This window comes from Ovis canadensis, chromosome 9 (genome assembly GCF_042477335.2).
Source record: "Ovis canadensis isolate MfBH-ARS-UI-01 breed Bighorn chromosome 9, ARS-UI_OviCan_v2, whole genome shotgun sequence".
In the NCBI taxonomy this organism is placed as follows: Eukaryota; Metazoa; Chordata; class Mammalia; order Artiodactyla; family Bovidae; genus Ovis; species Ovis canadensis.
This window is the reverse complement of record NC_091253.1, coordinates 14,463,048-14,484,386: the sequence shown is the minus strand read 5'-3', so window position 1 is coordinate 14,484,386 and position 21,339 is coordinate 14,463,048. Positions and strand designations below refer to the sequence as shown.

General features: G+C 40.4%; 1 protein-coding gene across 1 annotated transcript in view; it reads left to right on the top strand.

The window, feature by feature from the left end:
- The window catches only part of COL19A1 (collagen type XIX alpha 1 chain), a 474,185-nt gene that overhangs the window by 67,016 nt on the left and 385,830 nt on the right, over positions 1 to 21,339 (top strand). Inside the window, exons 5-7 of the mRNA XM_069599490.1 lie at positions 10,935 to 11,058; positions 12,564 to 12,839; positions 20,128 to 20,208. Coding sequence (XP_069455591.1) covers positions 10,935 to 11,058; positions 12,564 to 12,839; positions 20,128 to 20,208 — 481 coding nt within the window. The remainder of the gene's footprint in view (positions 1 to 10,934; positions 11,059 to 12,563; positions 12,840 to 20,127; positions 20,209 to 21,339) is intronic.

Sequence of the window (21,339 nt, the reverse complement as noted above, 5' to 3'; positions counted from 1 at the left end):
AAGAGTACATTATGTGAAATGCCGGGCTGGATGAAGCACAGGCTGGAATCAGATTGTTGGGAGAAATATCAATAACCTCAGATATGCAGATGATACCACCCTTATGGCAGAACGCTAAGAGGAACTAAAGGGCCTCTTGATGAAAGTGAAAGAGGAGAGTGAAAAAGCTGGCTTAAAACTCATTCAAAAAATGAGGATCATGGCATCTGGTCCCATCACCTCATGGCAAATAGATGGGGAACAATAGAAACAGTGACAGACTTAATTTTCTTGGGCTTCAAAATTCACTGCAGATGGCGACTGCTGCCATGAAATTAAAATACGCTTGCTCCTTGGAAAAAAGCTATGACCAACCTAGACAGTATATTAAAAAGCAGAGATATTACTTTACCAGCAAAGGTCTATCTAGTCAAAGCTATGGTTTTTCCAGTAGTCATGTATAGATGTGAGAGTTGGAGTGTAAAGAAGGTTGACCATCAAAAATCTGATGCTTTTGAACTGTGGTGTTGGAGAAGACTCTTGAGAGTCCTTTTTCTGCAAGAAGATCAAACCAATCAATCCTAAAGGAAATCAGTCCTGGGTGTTCATTGAAAGGACTGATGCTGAAGCTGAAGCTTCAACTCTTTGGCCACCTGATGCAAAGAACTGACTCATTGGAAAAGACCCTGATGCTGGGAAACATTGAAGGCAGGAGGAGGAGGGGTGATAGAGGATGAGGTGGTTGGATGGCATCATTGACTCGAGGGACATGAGTCTGAGCAAGCTCTGGAAGTTGGTGATGGACAGGGCAGTATGGTGTGCTGCAGTGCATGGTGTTGCAAAGAGTCAGACACGACTGAGTGACTGAACTAAACCAAACTGAAGTGTAGTAAGTCAGAAAGAGAACCACAAATACCTTATGATGTCACTTACATGCAGAATCTAAAATATGACACAAATAAGTGTATCTATGAAATAAAACCATATGCACAGATACAGAGAACAGACTTGTAGTGCCAAGGCAGATGAGTGGTAGGGGAGGGAAAGGTTGGGAGTTTTGGACCAGCAGATGCAACCTATTATATATAGGATATATAAACAACAAGGTCCTAATGCATACCACCGGAAACTCTATTCAGTATCTCATGACAAACCATAACAGAAAAGAATGTGAAAAAGAATAAATATATGTATAATACATATACATATTGTATAACACACACACACACGCACATATATATGTAAGTGTGTCACTTTGCTGTGCAGAAGAAATTAACACCATATTGTAAATCAAGAATACTTCAATAAAATAAAAAATAAAGACGGCAATGGAAAAAATAAGCTATTATATAAGAATAAGTACAACACAGAGAATATAACCAATATTTTATAATAGTAACCATAATAAGATTATAACCTTTAAAAATTGGGAATCTCTATATTGCACACCTGTGAAATGGCAACCCACTCCAGTGTTCTTGCCTGGAGAATCCCAGGGACGGCGGAGCCTGGTGGGCTGCCGTCTATGGGGTCGCACAGAGTTGGACACGACTGAAGTGACTTAGCAAGCAAGCAAGCAAGATATACGGTACGTCAACTATATAACTTATACTGTACACCAAGTCAACTCACAGAACTGAAGGGAGAAATAAACAATTCAACAGTAATAGTTGGAGACTTCAATACCCCATTTTAAAAATCAATAGAACATTAGACCAGAGATTAGTAAGGAAATAGAAGCCTTGAGCAAATCTACAAGCCAATTAGACCTAACAGACTGTAGAACATTCCACCCAACAACAGAACAATACATATTTTTCTCAACTGCACTTTCTCCAGAGTAAGCCATATATAATGTTAAAATAATGAAAAAGCGAGGCTCAATGATTTAAAAGGACTGAATCCTTCCCACTGTTATAGGATTTTAAAAGCGATCCCATTCTTAATAATACTTTCTCCATTCATAACCTTGAGTTCTAATTTTGTCCAGGCACTGTATTTACCTACTGTCTCCCAATTTATATCATTTCCTTTTATTTTCTGTGAATGTTTTTCCTCTACTGATTTTAAAAACCAATTTGGGCATGAAATTCCCTTTTACCATCTTTATAAACCTCTGTGGGCATTCAAGAAACATTTGTGCATATCCAAACTTTGCTAACTAGCAGTCGTTGATTTGGTTTTGCACGATGTTGGTCTGGACAGTGTTTATGAACAATCAGAAATAGTTGCCAAAATTAAAACTCTAAGCTTTTCAGAAAAACAAATCTGGGTTTTTGGCTTGTCTTAAAAAAGTGGGCTGAACTGGCAATACTGGACCTGTTTCCCTATATGGTAAGAGCTGGCTGAAGCTAATTAGCAACTGTTCCTGTGGATGGGCTGGGCTCTACATTTCCCTTAGTCTACATGTGTGTCCTCTACATGAGGACAACTACCAATACTGTTAGCAACTCACTTTCTGTATTTACTTTTCTTATAGAATTCTTATGAAGAAAGTGAAAATTTCTTATATGCACAATTTTATTCATGCTAGAAAATCTAAAGCTAGACTTAGAAGGGGCCATGTGTTGTTTTTGTTTTCAGATATTTAAATCTGAATTACGTTCATAAACTGACTCCTTTAATAATATTTATTGAGCACCCACCTTGCCTACTATTCTAGATGCTGGTGAATAGGATAGACAAAGAACCTCAGGAAGCTTACATTCTAGTTTCCTGGCTGGGCTCTAAAGCCATGTGGTTGTGACTCTTGGTTTATATCAGTGAGGGAAGGATGTCTTCAGTGTTTAAAACTTCAGAAGGATGGAGGATAGTGAGGATTGAGAAAAGACCAGTGGGTTAGGTGATTGGGAATGATTTATTTCATAGGTGGGGGGAAGGGGGGTTGGTTCTTGACTGATTTGATTAGTTTTACTCAAAGGACATTAAAGACAGATCAGCACAGAGACATCTGCCATCGTGCTGATCAGAAGCTAGTAACAGAAACAGACTCTTTCGAAGTCAACATTGTGGGTTCTTAAACATGATGCTAGGTCTCTCCTTCTGTCCTCCTCACTCTGGGTGAGATTTTTCAATTGGGCAGCCATGCTGACCAGAGCTGACCCTATAGAGTGTCCCCTTTTATTCTTCCCACTGTCTTGCAGTCTCTTCAGCAATCTTACTGACTGCTTACTAGTGACAGCCCTGCAGTCTGTGTTGGAATAGGTGATGTGCAGGGAGCTAAAGGTCCCAGCCACCCTCTGACACCCATCAGTCACTATGTGGCTAAGGTGACTGGCACCATTACTTAGATGTGAACAAGGCTACCTGGGCAGCACCAGCGCAGAACCACCAGCACATGGCCATGTACACAAAGATTGCAAGCTCCTAATGACTTTCCAAGTCAGAAAGAACTCTGCATCAGAAGTCACAGGAAATGGCCTGCGGCTCCACTCCCTTGCCGCTAGCCATCTGGGTGACAGTGTCCCTGGGTGAAGAGTGAGGAACGGAACTCTGAGTCGTCTGGACTCCAGCATTGCTGTCTGGAGGGGGTACTCACCCTGGGTGTGCATGGGGGCGGGAAGTGGCAGGGGCTGCAGTCCTGCCATGTGGGAGCTTGGGTGGGGAGGAGGAGCTCAAGGACCACGCCCTGGGACACACTTCTCTGGGGCTGGACTCTGGGGACAGTGGCTCAGGTCACTGTCCTCTGGGGCCAGAGCCCACGTCCCAAGCATGCCGGGTCTGGAGTGTGGAGGAAGGAGACAAGCCCCAGGATTGGGTCGCCAGGGCATCCCGCAGAACCACCACGCGCCCTGTCCCTCAGACGTATGTCGCTCCATTCTGGCCAGTCCTCCCTGAGCGTCCTCTCTGCCCCGGGCAGCTTGGGAAAGACCCTGCTCTTCCACTCCCTCGATCATTGCTCCCTCCTCGGTCTGCATCGAGCGTAAAAGGGCCTTCTCAGGGTATGTCAGCCAGGCCTTCTGCATAGCCTTCAGCTGCCATGGCACCTCTAGCCTCTCCTGTGACCCCAGTGACATCTTCCTGCGGAATTCAGTTCACTGCAACCAATGTGCTGGTGGGTCACTTGACCTCATGGTGACCATGGCCTTGCCCACAGCATTTTCAACTTGCCTTCTTCAAGAGTTACCTAAAGAATCCTTCCCAAGGCCAAGATTCGGCCTAAAATCTTTGTCAGATCCCACCTGACAGCTGGTCCTCAAGTGGCTCAAAGGCGCTCGGGACTTGGGCACTCAATGGAGGGGTGCACAAAGAGAGTGCCCAGGGTTGTCAGTTTTCTTACTAGAGGAGATTTAGGCACAGGAATGGTGGAAACCGAAAGAGAAGGAGGTCATCTTTTTAGTGCAAGTATAGAGTGACAGATAGTGCTTCAATATTCCACATGCTCCAAAATAACCAGCTTGCCAATGTCTGGGTGAGAAGGATGTAATAAAGTTTAAAAGGGGGTTATCTTTTCCTTATTTCATTGTTTTACAACACCCCAATTAAAGGCAGAGACAAAAAATAAAAACGAAACAAACAAAAAATTTGGCAAGCTTTCACAGCAGGGATATTTCTAGAATTTCAAAGGAGAAATTTCTAATGGGTTCTGTGAACAGTACAAATCCCAAAGTTATTCCATTTGGAGATAAGTGCATCTAGTTCTTATATTAACTTCTTTTAAAAGTTAATTAATTTATTTTAATTGGAGGTCTGACAGAATGTGGTCCACTGGAGAAAGGAATGGCAAGCCACTTCAGTATTCTTGCCTTGAGAACCCCATGAACAGTATGAAAAGGCAAAATGATAGGATACCGAAAGAGGAACTCCCCAGGTCATTAGGTGCCCAATATGCCACTGAAGATCAGTGGAGAAATAACTCCAGAAAGAATGAAGGGATGGAGCCAAACCGAAAATAATACCCAGCTGTGGATGTGACTGGTGATAGAAGCAAGATCTGATGCTGTAAAGAGCAATATTGCATAGGAACCTGGAATGTCAGGTCCATAAATCAAGGCAAATTGAAAGTGGTCAAACAAGAGATAGCAAGGGTGAACATTGACATTCTAGGAATCAGCGAACTAAAATGGACTGGAATGGGTGAATTTAACTCAGATGACCATTATATCTACTACTGTGGGCAGGAATCCCTCAGAAGAAATGGAGTAGCCATCATGGTCAACAAAAGAGTCCAAAATGCAGTACTTGGATGCAATCTCAAAAACGACAGAATGATCTCTGTTCGTCTCCAAGGCAAACCATTCAGTATCACAGTTATCCAAGTCTATGCCCCAACCAGTAATGCTGAAGAAACTGAAATTGAACGGTTCTATGAAGACCTACAGGACCTTTTAGAACTAACACCCAAAAAAGATGTCTTTTTCATTATAGGGGACTGGAATGCAAAAGTAGGAAGTCAAGAAACACCTGGAGTAACAGGCAAATTTGGCCTTGGAATATGGAATGAAGCAGGGCAAAGACTAATAGAGTTTTGCCAAGAAAATGCACTGGTCATAGCAAACACCCTCTTCCAACAACACAAGAGAAGACTCTACACATGGACATCACCAGATGGTCAACACCAAAATCAGACTGATTATATTCTTTGCAGCCAAAGATGGAGAAGCTCTATACACTCAACAGAAACAAGACCAGGAGCTGACTGTGGCTCATATCATGAATTCCTTATTACCAAATTCAGACTCAAATTGAAGAAAATAGAGAAAACCGCTAGGCCATTTAGGTATGACCTAAATCAAATCCCTTATGATTATACAGTGGAAGTGAGAAATAGATTTAAGGCCCTAGATCTGATAGATAGAGTGCATGATGAACTATAAATGAGGTTTGTGACATTGTACAGGAGACAGGGATCAAGACCATCCCCATGGAAAAGAAATGCAAAAAAGCAAAATGGCGGTCTGGGGAGGCCTTACAAATAGCTGTGAAAAGAAGACAGGTGAAAAGCAAAGGAGAAAAGGAAAGATATAAGCATCTGAATGCAGAGTTCCAGAGAATAACAAGAAGAAATAAGAAAGCCTTCTTCAGCGACCAATGCAAAGAAATAGAGGAAAACAACAGAATGGGAAAGACTAGAGAACTCTTTAAGAAAATTAGAGATACCAAGGGAATATTTCATGCAAAGATGGGCTCGATAAAGGACAGAAATGGTCTGGACCTAACAGAAGCAGAAGATATTAAGAAGAGATGGCAAGAATACATGGAAGAACTGTACAAAAAAGATCTTCACGACCCAGATAATCATGATGATGTGATCACTAATCTAGAGCCAGACATCCTGGAATGTGAAGTCAAGTGGGCCTTGACTTCAAGTGGAGGTGATGGAGGTGGAGCTAGTGGAGGTGATGGAATTCCAGTGGAGCTATTTCAAATCCTGAAAGATGATGCTGTGAAAGTGCTGCACTCAATATGCCAGCAAATTTGGAAAACTCAGCAGTGGCCACAGGACTGGAAAAGGTCCATTTTCATTCTAATCCCAAAAAAAGGCAATGCCAAAGAATGCTGAAACTACCGCACAATTTCACTCATCTCACACGCTAGTAAAATAATGCTCAAAATTCTCCAAGTCAGGCTTCAGCAATACGTGAACCGTGAACTCCCTGATGTTCAAGCTGGTTTTAGAAAAGGCAGAGGAATCAGAGATCAAATTGCCAGCATCCGCTGGATCGTGGAAAAAGCAAGAGTTCCAGAAAAACATCTATTTCTGCTTTATTGACTATGCCAAAGCCTTTGACTGTGTGGATCACAATAAACTGTGGAAAATTCTGAAAGAGATGGGAATACCAGACCACCTAACCTGCCTCTTGAGAAATCTGTATGCAGGTCAGGAAGCAACAGTTAGAACTGAACATGGAACAACAGACTGGTTCCAAATAGGAAAAGGTGTACATCAAGGCTGTATATTGTCACCCTGCTTATTTAACTTATATGCAGTGTACATCATGAGAAACGCTGGACTGGAAGAAACACAAGCTGGAATCAAGATTGCCGGGAGAAATATCAATAACCTCAGATATGCAGATGACACCACCCTTATGGCAGAAAGTGAAGAGGAGCTAAAAAGCCTCTTGATGAAAGTGAAAGAGGAGAGTGAAAAAGTTGGCTTAAAGCTCAACATTCAGAAAACGAAGATCATGGCATCTGGTCCCATCACTTCATGGGAAATAGATGGGGAAACAGTGGAAACAGTGTCAGACTTTAATATTTGGGGCTCCAAAATCACCGCAGATGGTGACTGCAGCCATGAAATTAAAAGATGCTTACTCCTTGGAGGAAAAGTTATGACCAACCTAGATAGTATATTCAAAAACAGGGACATTACTTTGCCGACTAAGGTCCGTCTAGTTAAGGCTATGGTTTTCCCTGTGGTCATGTATGGATGTGAGAGTTGGACTGTGAAGAAGGTTGAGCGCCAAAGAATTGATGCTTTTGAAGTGTGGTGTTGGAGAAGACTCTTGAGAGTCCCTTGGACTGCAAGGAGATCCAACCAGTCCATTCTGAAGGAGATCAGCCCTGGGATTTCTTTGGAAGGAATGATGCTAAAGCTGAAGCTCCAATACTTTGGCCACCTCATGAGAAGTGTTGACTCATTGGAAAAGACTCTGATACTGGGAGGGATTGGGGGCAGGAGGAGAAGGGGACAACAGAGGATGAGATGGCTGATGGCATCACGGACTCGATGGACGTGAGTCTGAGTGAACTCTGGGAGATGGTGATGGACAGGGAGGCCTGGTGTGCTGTGATTCTTGGGGTCACAAAGAGTCAGACACGACTGAGCGACTGAACTGAACTGAACTGGAAGCTAATTACTTTACAATACTGTGGTGGTTTTTACCATACATTGATATGAATCAGCCATGGGTGTACGTGTGTCCCCCATCCTGAACCCCCCTCCCACCTCCCTCCGTATCCCATCCCTCAGGGTCATCTCAGTGCACTAACCGTGAGCACCCTGTCTCATGCATTGAACTTGGACTGGTGATCTACTTCACGTTTCTCAAATCATCTATTCTCTCAAATCATCCCACCCTCTCCTTCTCCCACAGAATCCAAAAGTCTGTTCTTTACATCTATGTCTCTTTTGCTGTCTCACATATAGGGTCATCATTACCATCTTTATGAATTCCATATATATGTGTTAATATATTGTATCGGTGTTTCTCTTTCTGACTTACTTCACTCTGTATAATTGGCTCCAGTTTCATCCACCTCATTAGAACTGATTCAAATGCATTCTTTTTAATAGCTGAGTAATATTCCATTGTGTATATGTACCACAGCTTTCTTATCCATTCGTCTGACAATGGACATCTAGGTTGCTTCCATGTCCTGGCTATTGTAAACAGTGCTATGATGAACACTGGGGTACATGTGTCTCTTTCAGTTCTGGTTTCCTCATTGTGTATGACCAGCAGTGGGACTGCTGGGTTGTATGGCAGTTGAATGAACAGGCTGGTCTGTTTTTGCCGTTGGTGGATGCGGCAGCTTCCAGCTCCTCTGGAGCTCACCTCAGAAGGTTGCTGCCACTTGCTGGTTCACTGAGGAGAGTCCTTTGATTTGGCTGAAAACACAGCAACCTGCTGATTTGGTGAGGCTATATCACATGATGGTCATTGTGGAAAGGAGTGGGCTGAGCATCCTCATGAGAGCAGAGAGCGATGCTTCCAGATTGCAGGACAGCTGACAACTGAGGCCTATGACAGTGTAGGTGTTCCCAGTACTCATTTACGAGGTTTGATGGATATATACAGGTAACATTAATATAATGCTGTAGTGAGGATGGAGAGAGCTTTGTCTGTTTTACAGCAGGGAAGAGGATGAATATATGCATATATTTGTAAACGAAGATAAGAGGGGTATTGGTGAGGGAGAGGTGGGAGACATAAATGGAGTTTGAACATCTAAAGTACAAAAATGGCTGTAGAATGGGCGATGAAGCAACAGAGAAAGAGATGATACATTCTTGGAAGACAGGAAGCAGTGGAGTCACAAGCACAGAGAGGAGGAAACTGCTAGGTGGGCACTGTTGGCACATAGGCCAGGGTGCTTCCCCAGGCACCGGGAGAGGCTCAGCCCAGGGAGGAATCAAGGAGCCTCTGTGGACGCTGGAAAGGGTGTGTGTGTGTGTGTGTGTGTGTGTGTGTGTGTGTGTGTGTGCGCGCTTGTGCACGTGCACATGTGTGTGGTGAAAATGAGATTCTGCGTTACTTCCTCATTCATCATCCAGCCAGACAAGAGAGCCAGATAGCCTCCAGGCTGGGGGTAAGCAGATTAGTGAAGAAGGTTAAACTAGAGTTTATGTCTGTATCTGTCTATATACAGACCAGCCTCCTTTTATTGTGTTTCACCTTCCTGTCTTCATAGATATTGCTGATTTTTCTTTTTTTCCACATTGAAGGTTTGTGACATATGTGTGTTGTCAGATGATGGCTAGCATTTTTTCTTAGCAATAACATTTCATGTGCATTTTTAGATAGAATGCCAGATATAATACAGTATTTTGTAAATACAACTTGTACATACACTAGGCAACCAGAAAATTTGTGTGACCCACTTTACTGTGATATTCACTTCATTCCAGGAATCTGGAACCAAACCTGAAATATTCCTGAGGTATGCTTGTGTACATGTATGAACATATACATATATGCATAATATGCGTGTACGTGTATTTAACCAAGTAAGAACTTTAGGCCAGCATAGCTTTTTCATATTTTTTCCTGATTTCCTTACTACATGTGACTTTGTCTCTAACACAAAGTGTAAAATAAAGGTTTCAGAATTCTCCATAAGTTTGGTTGGCAGTTTCAGTGGAGCTTGGTGTGATATTCCCAGTGTCTGACTCTTTGCAACCCCGTGGACCATAGCCCACCAGGATCTTCTGTCCATGGAATTCTCCAGGCAAGAATACTGGAGTGGGTTGACATTCCCTTCTCCAGGGAATCTTCCTGATTCAAGGATTGAACCTAGGTGTCCTGCACTGAAGACACATTCTTTACCATCTGAGCCACCAGGGAAGTCCCAGTTAGTAGTTACTATCTCAATATATGATATTTTATCTATATAAACAACCTCTGGCTGTGTAAGCCTCAAGAGAATTTGTATCTGCTACTCATGATTTTTTAAAAGAAAAGCAAGATTCCTGCCTTGCAAAGTGTTTATATACAATGTGGATAAGTTTAAAAGTCAACGTGAAGGAATGTGTTTCTCCATGTTTTCCAATGAAAATCAAAATATGATGTGTGTTCACTGTGAATTTTTTCCCCAAAGTTTCTTCACGGATCCAGTGAGACCAGTATTTTGAAACAAGATTGAGGCAAAAGTATACTTAGACTGTCTTTAGGCTTCTCTCTGCTACCTAGGAAGAATTTGTGAAATTTTATTTCCTGTAAGAATAAAAAAATGAACTAAAATGCCTTTATGATATTTAGTTTCAGTCTTAAATTGATACCTAGAAAGTCAGAATTAGGAATTTATTTTGCAAGAGTTTAATGTGGTGAAACTTCTTTGGAATAATATACATGTAATTGTTAATAGTGCTCTTTAAAATCCCCTGTACTTCTCTCTACTGATAAAACCGAGGTATTATTTATTTTCTTTATAAGTGTCTACTGTCTGCAAGACTACAGTGAATTCCAAGATTCTATGGGAATATCTTGTTGAGTAAAGGAATATCACCCCACAGTACAACAGTCTGAAAGTTGCTCACTTTTACATACCTCAAGCTTTAGCAACACTTTATCAGGAAATTTATAAAAAGAGACAGAACAGGATAAAAATACCATAGGTAACTGCAGGTGTGACTGTTTCCGTATTCATTAGGTAGATAGCTGTAATGAGTTATAAATTCATTGAGAAAATGCAGCTGAGATATTGAGTTGTAGAAACCTTCACACTGAGATATTCTGTCCTTGTCTCCTTCAGTTTCCACACAATGGTTCTTTGTTTTCCTCCCACAGTAAGATATTTCCCAAAGGTCTTCCTGAGGAGTTCGCCATAGCTGCCATGTTTCGGGTGCGAAGGAACTCAAAGAAGGAACGGTGGTTCCTGTGGCAGGTTTTAAACCAGCGTAACATGCCACAGGTAAGGGCGGAACCAGAGAAGTATGCTGATGAGTGTTCTCTCTTGAAACTGGAAATAAATTTGGGAGCAGACCTCATATCGGAGTATTCTTTTAGAGGAATCATCCACAGGAAATACAAGTATTCTTAGAGTTCAGGGTGGTGGGTGGTGTCTCACTGAGATACATAATTGGCTAGCCTGGTGGGAGAGACAAGATTAGAGTTTGTATTTTTTTTTTTTTCTGGATTCCTGTTTTGTCTGAAGACACTCAAACTGACTGCCCTTTCTTTATAACTGCTTCATTGACACCACGTGCATCTCACTAACAACTTTATCTCCTATCATTTCTGATATCTCCTATTATATATTTAAAAGCTGTTAATTGTTTCATCTGACATCCCTAATGAATTAGGGAATGAGATATAAATATTGATTCCATCAATAGAAAATAATTGAACACATGCTAGATGCTAGTTAGTGACAAAATAAGAAATTGGCAAAGCATGATTCCTGTTCTCAGGGAGCCTAAGGTCTGGGGATGCCACATTGGAGCACGATCGCAGGGTAGCGGTGGCTGAGGACAGTTTGGAGTTGGGTGAGAACTGTGGGCGTGTGGAAGAGACAACGCCCCCAGATGGGCCATGAAGGGAGCAGGGATCTAGGAACACTTGTGAGAGAGGTTGGTCAGAAAGGAAGGGAGCAGGTACTCCAGGGAGTGAAGGTAAACATCACAGTTACTGATGGGCATCATCTATCTGTGTTTATTTCTGTACATATCCATCAGAATGTTTTTATTACCATATGTGAAATAGATTGCCACTCCAAGTTCGATGCATGATACACGGTGCTCAGGGCTGGTACACTGGGATGACCCAGAGGGATGGGGTGGGGAGGGAGGAGGGAAGGGGGTTCAGGATGGGGAACGCATGTACACCCATGGCTGATTCATGTCAATGTATGGCAAAACCCACCACAATATTGTAATTAGCATCCAAAATAAATTAATTAATTAAAAAAATTTTTTTTAAGTTTTTCATTTTGCTGATCTTTTATACCTGTTATTATAGTCACAATTTTATGATGGAAATATGACTTGAACAGGAAGAATATGCACTCTGTGAAAATGTATTTTCTCTGCACCATGCAAATCATTAAAGATTAAAGAGGTTGATCTCAGTTTCCATGCTAAGGGAAGTGATCATCTCTTATTCTTTTTAAATTAGTAACATTTAATTCTTGAATTACTTATACAGAGTTTTTTATATACACACACACATATATACTCCTAGATGTCCTCTTACAAAAGGAGCATACTACACTCACCAAATACCACATATTTAAATCATTTTTGTAGCTGGACGTTTACTGTTCTTTTATGTTAAGAAATCTGATGGAAACAAATGTCATTTAGAACATTTTACTGAGTGCCCCAGTTCTACTAACGTGAAACTTGAGTTTTTATTTGTCTTTTTAATAATTTTTAAAACTGAATTTCAAACATTTAAAGATACTTTGCATTTTTGCAGGTTTCTGTAATAGTTGATGGTGGAAGGAAGGTGGTGGAATTGATGTTCCAAGCTGCCGAGGGAGATGTGTTGAACTACATTTTTAAAAATCAAGAACTCCGTTCTTTGTTTGATCGTCAGTGGCATAAACTTGGCTTTGGTATACAATCCCAGGCCATTTCACTCTATGTGGACTGTAACTTAGTTGCAAGTCGGCATACTGACAGAAAGGGCACCGTGGACTTCCGTGGAAGGACTGTTATTGCTGCCCGAGCTTCAGATGGCAAACCTGTGGATGTGAGTCGTGAACTAGTAACTTATAAATTTAAAGAAAATGTCTTATTAAAACCTTTTGCCTTTAATAGCTATATAAGATATTTCTTTCTCAACACTGCTTAATTTGCTATCAGATGTGTGAAGCATAGCGATGTATTTCCAGTCATATTTTCACATATGTTATTTTCTATTTGTTTTCACTTATTTTTCTCTAGCCTGTGAATTTGAATGAACTAGGTAGTGCCTTAAAATAAAGTTATTGAAATTAAATGTTAGTAAAAATTGAAAATATTATACAAAACTAAGCTTGATCTGGGCTTCCCAGGTACTTCAGATGGTAAAGAATCTGCCTGCCATACGGGAGACCTGGACTCAATCCCTGAGTTGGGAAGATCCCCTGAAGAAGGGAATGGCAACCCTCTCCAGTATTCTTGCCTGGAGAATCCCATGGACAGAGGAGCCTGGTAGGCTACAGTCCATGGGGTCGCAAAGAGTCAAACATGACTGAGCGACTAACACATACATATACCTAAGTTTGATCCAAGTTCATATGCTTTGAATAGAAAGACTGGAAAAAGATGAAGTTAAATGGTTCCAGATTATCTGAAGTTTACATTCAAGAACAATAGGCTATTTATTCATCCTCAGATTCATAAGTGTTTGTATTGCAGACTATTTTTCATTAATTTATAATGGTTTTTCAGAGTTCTGTTGGATAAAAGGGGAGGGGAGGTATATCTAAATTTGATGACTTCATGTGTTCTTATGGGTGGAATGATGGCAAAACCCATACAAATAATCTGAGAGCAGACCACCAAAAGGAATTAACACAAAGCACTTCACAGTTAGGTTTTATTTAAAAAGTATGATTCTGTGCAAGTACATGTTTCGCTAGCATATTATTTTTAAAAGTTTTTGTGGAAGGCATCAGAGATAGATGACAGATAGATATATAGACAGATATTACATATGTATATATCTCAAGTAAAATATTATTTTTAAACTGTCTTCTCTTAGAGACAATGAACAAACCAGTGAGAATGTCTTAACTAGGGTTCACTGATGATTATTAAAATAGGATAGAGCAGAGGCCAGTTCTGGAGATAGGACATTTTGGCATCAGAGAGAGTGAGCTTGCTTGAGGATCAGAAAGATGGGGTTTTAAATTGTAGCTCATCCTCTTAGCTTTTTTGACCTGGTAATTTATCTTGTTCCTATTATTTTTTCTAAGTCTCAGAATCCTTAGTTATAAAATAATATTGGTAGACTCACTAGTTATAATTTCATAGAGTATGTGCCATAAATTTCATAGAGTATGTGCAGTATGAGGAACTAAAAAGCCTCTTGATGAAAGTGAAAGAGGAGAGTGAAAAAGTTGGCTTAAAGTTCAACATTCAGAAAAAGAAGGTCATGGCATCTGGTCCCATCACTTCATGGGAAATAGATGGGAAACAGTGGAAACAGTGTCAGACTTTTTTTGGGGGGCTCCAAAATCACTGCAGATGGTGACTGCAGCCATGAAATTAAAAGACGCTTACTCCTTGGAAGAAAAGTTATGACCAACCTAGATAGCATATTCAAATGCAGAGACATTACTTTGCCGACTAAGGTCCGTCTAGTCAAGGCTATGGTTTTTCCTGTGGTCATGTATGGATGTGAGAGTTGGACTGTGAAGAAGGCTGAGCACCGAAGAATTGATGCTTTTGAAGTGTGGTGTTGGAGAAGACTCTTGAGAGTCCCTTGGACTGCAAGGAGATCCAACCAGTCTGTTCTGAAGGAGATCAACCCTGGAATTTCTTTGGAAGGAATGATGCTAAAGCTGAAACTCCAGTACTTCGGCACCTCACGTGAAGAGTTGACTCATTGGAAAAGACTCTGATACTGGGAGGGATTGGGGGCAGGAGGAGAAGGGGACAACAGAGGATGAGATGGCTGGATGGCATCACCGACTCGATGGACGTGAATCTGAGTGAACTTCGGGAGTTGGTGAGGGACAGGGAGGCCTGGCGTGCTGTGATTCATGGGGTTGCAAAGAGTCAGACACGACTGAGCGACTGAACTGAACTGAACTGATCAGTTCTTTGTATATTTATTTATTTATTTATTTAGGGCCTGACATGACACTCAATGGGCTTTCCTGGTGGCTCAGATAGTAAAGAATTCTCCTGCAAAGCAGGATACCTGGATTTGATCTCTGGGTTGGGAAGATCCCCTGGAGGAGGGCATGGCAACCCACTCCAGTATTCTTGCCTGGAGAATCCTATGGACAGAGGAGCTGGCGGGCTGTAGTGCATGGGATCACAGGGAGTCAGACATGAGTGAGCAACTAAGCACAGCACAGCATAACACACGCTGTTCAATCCTGGCATAAAAGACTGAACAACAACAACAACAACAAAGCCTACCACTCCTCTCTCAAAGGTCTTAAAGTAAGTCTGTATCAGTAAAGATGGAATAAGTCTATGTCAGTAAATGGTGGCTGCCAATAGTAATCACAGTATTAATTGACTATTATGGTCAACACCAAAATCAGATTGATTATATTTTTTTCAGCCAAAGATGGAGAAGCTCTATACAGTCAGCAAAAAACAAGCACAGGAGCTGACTGTGGCTCAGATCATGAACTCTTTATTGCCAAATTCACACTCAAATTGAAGAGTAGGGAAAACCACTAGACCATTCAGGTATGACCCAAATCAAATCCCTTATGACTATACAGTGGAAGTGAGAAATAGATTTAAGGGACTAGATCTGATAGAGTGGCTGATGAACTACGGACAGAGATTCGTGACATTGTACAGGAGACAGGAATCAAGACCATCCCCAAGAAAAAGAAATGCAAAAAAGCAAAATGGCTGTCTAAGGAAGCCTTAAAAATAGCTGTGAAAAGAAGGGAAGTGAAAAGCACAGGAAAAAAAGGAAAGATATACCCATTTGAATACAGAGTTCCAAAGAATGGCAAGGAGAGAGAAAAAAGCCTTCCTCAGTGATCAATGGAAAGAAATAGAGGAAAACAATAGAATGGGAAAGACTAGATATCTCTTCAAGAAAATTAGAGATACCAAGGGAACATTTCCTGTAAAGAAAGGCTCAATAAAGGACAGATACGGTATGGACCTAATAGAAGCAGAAGATATTAAGAAGAGGTGGCAAGAATACACAGAAGAACTGTAGAAAAAAGAGTTTCATGATCCAGTTAATCATGATGGTGTGATCACTCAAACTCACCTAGAGCCAGACATCCTGGAATGTGGTCAAGTGGGCCTTAGGAAGTATCACTACGAACAAAGCTAGTGGAGGTGATGGAATTCCAGTTGAGCTATTTCAAATCCTGAGAGATAATGCTGTGATAGTGCTGCACTCAATGTGTCAGCAAATTTGGAAAACTCAGCAGTGGTCACAGGATTGGAAAAGGTCAATTTTCATTCCAATCCCAAAGAAAGGCAATGCCAAAGAATGCTCAAACTACTGCACAACTTCACTCATCTCACACACTGGTAAAGTAGTGCTCAAAATCCTCCAAGCCAGGCTTCAGCAATATGTGAACCATCAACTTCCAGATGTTCAAGCTGGTTTTAGAAAAGGCAGAGGAACCAGAGATAAAATTGCCAACATCTGCTGGATCATGGAAAAAGCAAGAGAGTTCCAGAAAAACATCTATTTCTGCTTTATTGACTGTGCCAAAGACTTTGACTTGTATATCACAATAAACTGTGGGAAATTCTGAAAGAGATGGGAATACCAGACCACCTGACCTGCCTCCTAAGAAATCTGTATGCAGGTCAGGAAGCAACAGTTAGAACTGGACATGGAACAACAGACTGGTTCCAAATAGGAAAAGGAGTATGTCAAGGCTGTATATTGTCACCCTGCTTATTTAACTTATATGCAGTGTACATCATGAGAAACGCTGGACTGGAGGAAACACAAGCTGGAATCAAGATTGCCAGGAGAAATATCAATAACCTCAGATATGCAGATGACACCACCCTTATGGTAGAAAGTGAAGAAGAACTAAAGAGCCTTTTGATGAAAGTGAAAGAGGAGAGTGAAAAAGTTGGCTTAAAACTCAACATTCAGAAAACTAAGATCATGGTGTCCAGTCCCATCACTTCATGGCAAATAGATGGGGAAACAGTGGCTGTTTATATTTTTATATTTTATATAGTGGCTGTATATTTTTCTGGGCTCTAAAATCACTTAATATGGTGACTGAAGCCATGAAATTAAAGGACGCTTACTCCTTGGATGCAAAGTTATGACCAACCTAGACAGCATATTCAAAAGCAGAGACATTACTTTGTCAACAACGGTCCGCCTAGTCAAGGCTATGGTTTTTCCAGTAGTCATGTATCGATGTGAGGGTTGGACTGTAAAGAAAGCTGAGCCCCAAAGAATTGATGCTTGTGAACTGTGGTGTTGAGAAAGACTCTTGAGAAGCTCTTTGACTGCAAGGAGTTCCAACCAGTCCATCCTAAAGGACTGGGTGTTCATTGGAAGGAGTGATCTTGAAGCTGAAACTCCAATACTTTGACCACATGATGCGAAAAGCTGACTCAGTTGAAAAGACCCTGATGCTGGGAAAGATTGAGGACAAGAGGAGAAGGGGATGACAGAGGGTGAGATGGTTGGATGGCATCACCGACTCAATGGACATGGGTTTGGGTAAACGCTGGGAGTTGGTGATGCACAGGGAGGACTGGCGTGCTGTGGGACATGGAGTTGCAACGAGTTGGACATGACTGAGCAACTGAACTGAACTGAACTGAACTGAATGACAACAGTCCTAGGCAGACCTTTCAGAAAGGTCTCTTCAAAGTCAGAGGAGGAAGTGGTCTCGGCAGCTAAACCTGAGACATGACTTCCAGGAGTGGGAGCCGTGTAGATAGATAGGAAATGATCCTCAGGGAATTCTGAGGACAGTAGTAGGGAGTGATGGTTGCTCTTGCTGGAAACACTGCTGTTGAGTGGAATCTGATCTCCTGATGGCTAGTGAGGGAAAAGTGGGGAACTGCGGGAACCAAAGAGCTTTAGGATTAGGATATAAATGCCTGGCCTTTAAGGGAGAGGCTGCAATGAGAGAGAACAAGTTATTGCAAGAGTGATTTCTGGCTCAGACCTCTGCTCTGGAGATTGAGTATTGTGTCCCGTGTTTCATTAACTTCTTACTTAAGGGAACAATCTGAGACTAAAGAATATCTCTGTGTGTCCTGATAAAAGACACAGCGTGAATATTGTAGTTTTACAATGGTTTTATGGTTTAGTGTTCATAAACCATAAGTGAATCTTAGTGAATCTTAAGTGAATCTTAGTTCACTTAAGAATAATATTAAGCCATTATCACAATGATGGAGCTTTTAAAAGAGATATTCACTATTTAAGTTGGACAAGTAAAATAAATTTTATTTTTCAAAGATTGTTAATCCTACTAAAACTGTAAGTGAACTAATTTTTTTTATCGTCTCCATACAAACTCTGTGATTTATAAGATCTGTTGTAATGTGAAAATGTTTTGTTTATTCAGAATGTAGTTTATTGATAAAAAAAACTTCTAGTGATTGCATTTTATTGCACGGGTACTACCCATGTGCTTTTGTGTAGAGAAATAGGTGACATAACTGATTAAAAAAAAAAGTATGTTTTAGAATTCCTTGTGACTGAGTCAGTGTATTCTTATTCTAAAGCACTGTGTCAATGAAGGATTCTAAAGTAACTAATGAATTAAAAAAGCACAATTAAACTAGTATGATTGTAGTTTCAGTGTCATAGGTACTTTATTAGGTTCTAATCCATGAAAAATTTGTCATCTATCTTCAGTTAAGTAAAATAACTCATGTGAAGGCTCTAGAACAGTGGATGATACATAATAGAATTTCAGTATTTATTGACTATTCAGGCAAAAGTGTTGATGATAAATTAGTTTTAGTTAAGGAAAATATTCATGGGAGTCTCCTCATTCTTCATTGTATATAATGGGTATATTATTGCCTGATGTTTCGTTAGACTATGCAAGACAGTGTATTTAAACTTTATAAATAAAAGCTTACTTCAATAACCTTGGGAAAAGTTATAGAGAAGAAATCATTACGTTTCATTTTTCATTTCATCTCAGAATTTTGCATTGGCTGCAAATCTCAAGCTGCGCATGAAGCTGAAAGATGTCTGGCATTCTTAATGCTTTTTATGAGCTGAAATGATTCTGTTCATTTCAGTGTAGAGAATAGTTATGGCTTTTTTCCTCCTTTCTTGCCTTTTTGGTGTTGGGGTAGAGATTCAGAGCTAACCACAGATATTTGCTTTCTGCTATCATAGAATTAGCTGTTATGTTATTACAGTTGGGTCTCACTGTAGAAAATAGTGATCTCAAAGAAATACATAATCTTCCTCTGTTACATTAGGATACAGAGAAAGAGGGGGAAGAGAGGAGAGAAAGAGAAAGATGGGGAGGAGGAAGAGAAGGCAAGGAGGGAAGAGGTTGTTTATGGCCTTTATTACATGTCAAATCATCATATGATTAATTATTAATAAATTATTAAATTTGAAACCATAGACTAATTTAAAACAGTGCCTCTGCCTATCTATCATATTGAAATTTTGTCAATAGTCTGTACCATTTGCTTTCTCCGATGTGGTTATTTGACCTTGCCTTTACAGGAATGATTGCACTTTCCTGAAACTACTTTTAATTTCCAAATGCCAACAAATGTGAATTTGCTGAGCAAAGAGAAGAATCAATTATTTTTGCAAAAAGATTATGAGTCTTGGTCAGGAGTATACCATATAACATAAAACCCATAGGTATTAAACAGAATCCATGAAAAATAGATAAAACTAAATACCATTTTTTCCCTACATTGGGAAGTGAGCATCTGCTTTAGTCTCTCAAGTTGGAGGTCTGGAACTACAGATAAAGGCTTTTCCATCATGAGCTCATACCTTTTATTTACTTTTTCTCCAGAATATTTTTACTTTGAAATATTCCTCACTTTGTGAGCATACTTTATTGTAGTGCATTGTCTCTAATTAAATACTTCTTTTTTCATGGTTTGAAACAAGGAGCAAAGAGTTGCAATTGCTCTTATTAAGTGATTTTCTTGACATATAGATTTGTCTCAAAAACTGGGTCCATTACTGTTTCTCAAATGGTCCATAAAATCATGAATCCTAAATAAAATAAAACCCAAAATATCTTCCAGTGATTTATTCGTATTAACTTATTTTTTTCTTTCCAGCTAACATCATTCTCAAATGCCCGAATGTGATTTTCAAACAACATTAATGATATGTCTTATTACTAATTTTTTAATAGATTGAACTTCACCAACTTCAGGTCTACTGTAACTGGAACTTCATAGCCCAAGAAACATGTTGCGAGATATCAGACATTAAGGTAAGTGCATTTTCTGGTGTGTGAAGACCATAGAAGGCCAGTTGCCTGGGCTGTAGAGTCACGGGTAGAGCAGCCCAGAATGTGTGCTGTTAAAACCAGTTAAGCAAATAGTTCCGAGCCAGAGACCCCTCTTGAGGCCTTCCCATCATGTTTGGCCACCATTTTAATCCCAGTGTTTTATCTCAAACTTCAGGAATGATATGGCCTTACTTTGGACCCAACATGAGTAAAAGAGAATCCATCCATGCCCTTATTCCTAAACCATGTTCTGACATGTTCTGACGGAAGGATCATCGTTCTCCAGTTATAGGGGTCTTACATCTGTGATCATGTTGTTCTTACTCACTTCTCTCTTCTAGCCTGCCACCCATTCTGGGCAGTTTTCCTTTGTGAGAGATTTTTTCCAGTGCATCTTCCCCTGCTCCTGTTTCTGCCTTTACTTCGTGCCTAGACTGTTACACTCTCATGCCATCAGCCTTTCCCATTCCCAGTACAACCAGAATAAGTCTCCAAATCACTGCTTTGTAGATTCATTTACATTCTTCCACTGAGCATCTGTTATTCGAAAGCATTGATCTTTTGGGCGTTGTGCTAAGGGACAAGGCTAGCTAACATGAATAAGGCGCATTCCCTGCCCTCTCATCCCTGACTCATCCCACTGTCCAAGCCTTTGGTCACTGTCTGTTCACAAGTTATACATTCAGTTTCTTAGCCTCTAATTCTTAACATCCTCCACCTAACTCTACAACTATTGCTTTCTTGTACGAACCTTTCATTCAAAAAGTACTCAATTCAGTACTTGAGGTATCTCTATTTGCAATGGCCACATGTGCACCTTATATAATTAGATATACTTATATTTGTTTTTAGTTTATTCAACTACCTTTTAAATTCATTGACGGGATTATACTTTTGTATGCTTCTTTTATGATTCCTAGTGCTTTGCTTGTAAAAGGGGTCAAAACATTGTTTCTTGACTGTGGTTCGAAAGGGATTAATTCTAACAAGTCTTTAACAGAAAGAACATATAAAAAGTAAAAGCAAAACATGAAAATATTATTCTTTGTGTCAGATTTCCCAGAAGTTCCACACTTAAACCATTGAAAATAAAATTTTATTAATAATTTCATA